A 6,349-nucleotide genomic window follows, 5' to 3' on the forward strand; every position below is an offset into this window, starting at 1 on the left:
TGTAGTTTTGGTAAGTCTGTTAGTGCATCTACTTTGTGCATGACACATGTAATTTTTCCAACAATTGTTTACAGACAGATTATTTCACTTATAATTCACTGTATTACACTGGGTCAGAAGTTTTCATGAACTAAGTTGACTATGCATTTAAACAGCTTGGAAAATTCCAGAAAATGATGTCATGGCTTTAGAAGCTTCTGATAGGTTAATTGACATCATTTGAGTCATTTGGAGCTGTACCTGTGGATGTATTTCAAGGCCTACCTTCAAGCTCAGTGCCTCTTTGCTTGACATCATGGGAAAATCAAAAGAAATCAGCCAAGACCTCATAAAACAAATTGTAGACCTCCACAAGTCTGGTTCATCCTTGGGAGCAATTTCCAAACGCCTGAAGGTACCACGTTCATCTGTACAAACAATAGTACGCAAGTATAAACACCATGGGACCACGCAGCCGTCATACCGCTCAGGAAGGAGACACGTTCTGTCTCCTAGAGATTAACGTACTTTGGTGCGAAAAGTGCAAATCAATCCCAGAACAACAGCAAAGGACCTTGTGAAGATGCTGGAGGAAACAGGTACAAAAGTATCTATATCCACAGTAAAACGAGTCCTATATCGACAAGGAAGAAGCCAATGCTCCAAAACCGCCATTAAAAAGCCAGACTAGGTTTGCAACTGCACATGGGGACAAAGACCGTACTTTTTGGAGAAATGTCCTCTGGTCTGATGAAACAAAAATAGAACTGTTTGGCCATAATGACCATCGTTATGTTTGGAGGAAAAAGGGGGTTGCTTGCAAGCCGAAGAACACCATCCCAACCGTGAAGCACGGGGGTGGCAGCATCATGCTATGGGGGTGCTTTGCTGCAGGAGGGACTGGTGCACTTCACAAAATAGATGGCATCATTAGGAAGGAAAATTGTGTGGATATATTGAAGCAACATCTCAAGACATCAGTCAGGAAGTTAAAGCTTGGTCGCAAATGGGTCTTCCAAATGGACAATGACCCAAGCATACTTCCAAAGTTGTGGCAAAATGGCTTAAGGACAACAAAGTCAAGGTATTGGAGTGGCCTTCACAAAGCCCTGACCTCAATCCTATAGAACATTTGTGGGAAAAACTGAAAAAGCGTGTGCGAGCAAGGAGGCCTACAAATCTGACTCAGTTACACCAGCTCTGTCAGGAGGAATGGGCCAAAATTCACCCAACTTATTGTGGGAAGCTTGTGGAAGGCTACCCAAAACGTTTGACCCAAGTTAAACAATTTAAAGGCAATGCTACCAAATACTAATTGAGTGTATGTTAACTTCTGACCCACTGGGAATGAGATGAAATAAATAAAAGCTGAAATAAATAATTCTCTCTACTATTATTCTGACATTTCACGTTCTTAAAATAAAGTGGTGATCCTAAATGACATAAAACAGGGAATTTTTACTAGGAATAAATTTCAGGAATTGTGAAAAACAGAGTTTAAATGTATTTGGCTAAGGTGTACGTAAACCTCCGACTTCAACTGTATGTTCATTCTCCTAACCTGCTGCGTAAGTTCTGCTAACCTGCTACGAAATGTCAATTCTGGTCAATCCTGACATAAGCTGTATCCCAGCTAGTCAAAACCTGGAACCATCTGTATCATCCAACCAGGGGCCATTTATTGGAATAGATATCCCTATTTTAATTTGAAAGTAAGAATACTGGAATAAAGCAGTAATATCATCCTCAAGTATTCCTTGAAATTTCAATAATACCTCACCGTCTGCCCCACACTACCTTTCTGACATTGTTGTCCCTCCTTGAGCAGGACAGATGAGGTGGTGGGATGCCAGTCCTAGCCTGCCTCCATTTGCTGTATCTTATGACACCTGCTCTGCAGTGTTGTAGTCTTTCTTGCTGATATAATCCGTGTGGAGCTCAGTGTAATTATCTGACACCAGTGTTCTGTAGTAAACGTGTCATCAGTTCATGACTCTGATCCTCCTTCCAGTGTTGCTCCTCTGGAAACCTTCCAATCCTCTGTGACTTTTACTGCTACTGTAATCACTACTTAACACTCTGATCTCTGCTCATTTTGGTTCCCCACTTTACGCTATCCTTATTGTGTGTGTTTGTGTGTTATATTTGTACCAGGTTCTTTCGGACCGACTCTTTTAAACACATCATTATCTGTGCTCATCTGCACTTCAAACGGTGTTATTCGTGCAGTCGGCAGTCTCCAGAGCTTCAGTGCAGACTTCCACTCTCTCAAGAGTACACACACACATGCACACTGACACAAACACACACACACACAAACACACACACAAACACACACACACACACACTAAATAGTTTGTATAACTCTTTAAAACACTGCTCTGACTTCCATTACTACCTTTGTTTATTAGTTCCACTCACTCAGTTAACTGGAGCATGACATCCAAACAGTGAGACATCCCCTGACTCTTTAACCAAGTATCAGGGACTCCAGATACAGTGCTTTGCAAAAGTATTCATCCCCCTTGGCGTTTTTCCTATTTTGTTGCATTACAACCTGTAATTTAAGTATTTTTATTTGGATTTCATGTAATGGACATACACAAAATAGTCAAAATTGGTGAAGTGAAATGAAAAAAATTTAATGTTTTAAAACATTCAAAAAAATCAATTACGGAAAAGTGGTGCGTGCATATGTATTCACCCCCTTTCTATGAAATCACTAAATAAGATCTGGTGCAACCAATTACCTTCAGAAGTCACATAATTAGTTAAATAAAGTCCACCGGTGTGCAATCTAAGTGTCACATGATCTGTCACATGATCTCAGTATATATACACCTGTTCTGAAAGGCCCCAGAGTCTACAACACCACTAAGCAAGCAGCACCATGAAAACCAAGGAGCTCTCCAAACAGGTCAGGGACAAAGTTGTGGAGAAGTACATATCAGGGTTGGGTTATAGAAAAATATCAGAAACTTTGAACATCCCACAGAGCACCATTAAATCCATTATTAAAAAATGGAAAGAATATGGCACCACAACAAACCTGCCAAGAGAGGGCCGCCCACCAAATCTCACGGACCAGGCAAGGAGGGCATTAATCAGAGAGGCAACAAATAGACCAAAGATAACCCTGAAGGAGCTGCAAAGCTCCACAGCGGAGATTGGAGTATCTCTCCATAGGACCACTTTAAGCCGTACACTCCACAGAGTTGGGCATTACCGAAGAGTGGCCAGAAAAAAAGCCATTGTTTAAAGAAAAAAATAAGCAAACACGTTTGGTGTTCACCAAAAGGCATGTGGGAGACTCACCCAACATATGGAAGAAGGTACTCTGGTCAGATGAGACTAAAATTGAGCTTTTTGGCCATCAAGGAAAACGCTATGTCTGGCATAAACCCAACACCTCTCATCACCCCGAGAACACCATCACCACAGTGAAGCATGGTGGTGGCAGCATCATGCTGTGGGGATGTTTAAAAAAAAAAATTATCGTCAGCTTTTCTACCCCCCCTCGTTTTGTATGTGTGCGCAGGTGTTTGTAATTGCCTAAGCAGATCTTTAGAGGCTTGAGTGGCACAAAGATTAATCCTACTCATTAGTGGATCTACTCCTCAGACTAATTTCTGCAATAACACACACACACGTGTGCGCACAGACATACTAAACGAGGGGGAAGAAAAGCTGATCATAAATATATATATTTAGTAGATTAATTTCAAGCTCCAACTCTAGTGTACTCACACTCACACTACTTTCTCTCAAAGCTGAAAAGAAACGACAACGTAGCACACTACTAATGCCCTTCAATCCTCTTTTTTGTACATTTTGTACCTCTAATTGTTCTTCGCACCATCCATTACATCAGTGTATGTGTACAGTGAGGGAAAAAAGTATTTGATCCCCTGCTGATTTGTACTTTTGCCCACTGACAAAGACATGATCAGTCTATAATTTTAATGGTAGGTTTATTTGAACAGTGAGAGACAGAATAACAACAACAAAATTCAGAAAAACGCATGTCAAAAATGTTATAAATTGATTTGCATTTTAATGAGGGAAATAAGTATTTGACCCCCTCTCAATCAGAACGATTTCTGGCTCCCAGGTGTCTTTTATACAGGTAACGAGCTGATATTAGGAGCACACTCTTAAAGGGAGTGCTCCTAATCTCAGTTTGTTACCTGTATGAAAGACATCTGTATTCTGATCTTCTTTTCACTAATTAGTATTTTGACCAATCAGATCAGCTCTGAAAAAGATCTGATGTGAAAGATCTGATGTGATTGGTCAAAAAATATCTGAATTGGGCTGTCTGTGTAAACGCAGGCTATGTCTGCCAACCAGACAAAGCTAGATCAGCATTGTGTCCATCTGTCTGTCTCTGAGAATTGAAAGTTAATCCCTACAGTTGTAATACGGAACAGTAATCACTAGTGATTAGCCAGACCTTATTATCCTAACACCCCTCTGTAATATCAGCATGCACATGCACGGTCAAATACATTCTAATTAGCTGCTAATGCATGTGGATGCTCGCTGACTTAATGGCTTCACCCAGTAAATAGGTTTCTCAGTGTCCCAAAGTGACATGTCTGAAGAGTGTCTTTGAATCATCCTTCCCCCTCTCCACTTTAACTCTGTTAATTAGTTCCTACTTTGGAGATTAGTTGAACTTTTGCACAATAGCAGATCATTTAGGGAACTCTAACCTTTAACGTATGACCCTTACCCTCTTGGTTGCACTCCATTCTGCCAGTCTATCCAGCTTTGGAGATGCTGGCAATGTGGCCTAACCCCTCCCTACCTCCAAACCTACTAAAACTGTTCCTGAGGCTTGGGTGTCTGGGAGGAAAGTACAAATCTGAAAGACAGTGTGCAGGTTAGTGCTACTACATTTTCAGAGTCTATTTGTCAGTCCCAACTCCAACCATCCCAATGCACTGAAAGGTGTGCTAGAGGGGCTGGAGTCAGTCAATGTTAGGGTAAGTGTTAGGGATCGAAGTTAGGGTTAGAGATCAAGGATCAGGGTTAGAGGTCAAGGTTTTGCATTGTCTTACCATAGTTGGGACAGCAGACCTTGAGCCAGCACACAGATGACAACACTGTGAGGTTGGTGAGACTGGCGAGTCCAAACAAAACCCCACAGAAGGCATAGCTCATACATGTAACCTCACTGAACAGCCACCTGGAGAGAGAAAGATAGAGAGAGAGAGAGAGAGACTAATCATTTATCCGATAGATATTCAGAGACCATTTCTCTCACTTTTTCTGTGTCTGAACCTGAGGCCCCACATGGCTGATACTACCTGGAGTACAAGAGAGAGGGGAAATATATATTTATGACTATTAAAACAGTTGTGTCACACAGGTGACCTTTTTATTTCACGTTTTTATATTCTCTCTCCCTCTGTCTGTCTGTCTACATTTGTGAAGGCCTGAGGCATTACAAGGAAGGAGGGCATGGCAAAACAAATCAGCACACATACACTGAATAACCTCAAGAAGGGAGGGAGAGAGAGAAAGGGGAAGGGGCAGGAGATGAGAGAAGTAAGTGTTGATGAGCAGAGGAGAGGATAGTAAAGGAGTGTGGAAACTCACTTATGTGCGAAGGCTGATGAGATGGCCATGGGGAAGAGAGAGATTGTCATTCCGAGGTCGCTGACGGAGAGGTTTATAACAAAGAACTCAGTTGGCTTCAGGGAGGACTTCTTCCGATAGGCCACAAACAGCAATATTCCATTCCCAACCAGTGAGAAAACACCTGAGACACACAGTTAGAATTTTAACAAGACTGAAAAGTAAAATGGCAGAGTGCACATACTGTAGAGAGCTTCAAGGCATCCAGTAAATCAAGAAAAAAACACTACCAATACTGGACAAAAGCAATTCAATGAAAGCCATTGTTTTGCGATCCCTCTTGTAAGACTTTTATCTTTGTATATCTTTAAAGTTATTTTTCCACAACTGAACTCGGAGCACAACTATGATCCCCAGTGTTATGTAAACACACCAGGAGAAAGACTCACCAAATATGGCATAGATGGTCCCCATCAGGATGTCATGTTCTTTAGAGATGGTGGAAAGGAATAAAGATGTGTCAGCGAACAAAGACGTTTCAGAGGCATTTCCCATCTAAAGAGAGAGAGAGAGATTACTTTATTTGTGGTGTCAGATACATACAAGGGAGGAGAGGAGTAATGGGGTTAAATTAGTTCTGCTGTGTGACAAAGCCTCTGGGCCTTGTTCAGAATTTCACTGTATTCCTCTATCCAGAGGTCAAAGCCAAGACATATTGCACAACATATTATTACAACCGGACTCGCACGCACACTCGAACGCACGCACCCAGGCACACACACATGCA

General features: G+C 41.6%; 1 protein-coding gene across 1 annotated transcript in view; it reads right to left on the bottom strand.

Moving 5' to 3' along the window:
* The window catches only part of LOC311149507 (opsin-5-like), a gene marked incomplete at both ends in the record, with an annotated part of 55,527 nt that extends 49,410 nt beyond the window's left edge, over nucleotides 1-6,117 (bottom strand). Inside the window, 3 exons of the mRNA XM_084186693.1 lie at nucleotides 5,043-5,170; nucleotides 5,584-5,746; nucleotides 6,012-6,117. Of these exons, the coding sequence (XP_084042819.1) occupies nucleotides 5,043-5,170; nucleotides 5,584-5,746; nucleotides 6,012-6,117 (397 nt within the window). The remainder of the gene's footprint in view (nucleotides 1-5,042; nucleotides 5,171-5,583; nucleotides 5,747-6,011) is intronic.
* Between the last annotated feature and the right edge of the window lie 232 nt (nucleotides 6,118-6,349).

The sequence above is a fragment of the Coregonus lavaretus genome (assembly GCF_964263955.1).
Source record: "Coregonus lavaretus genome assembly, chromosome: 22".
Classification (NCBI taxonomy): domain Eukaryota; kingdom Metazoa; phylum Chordata; class Actinopteri; order Salmoniformes; family Salmonidae; genus Coregonus; species Coregonus lavaretus.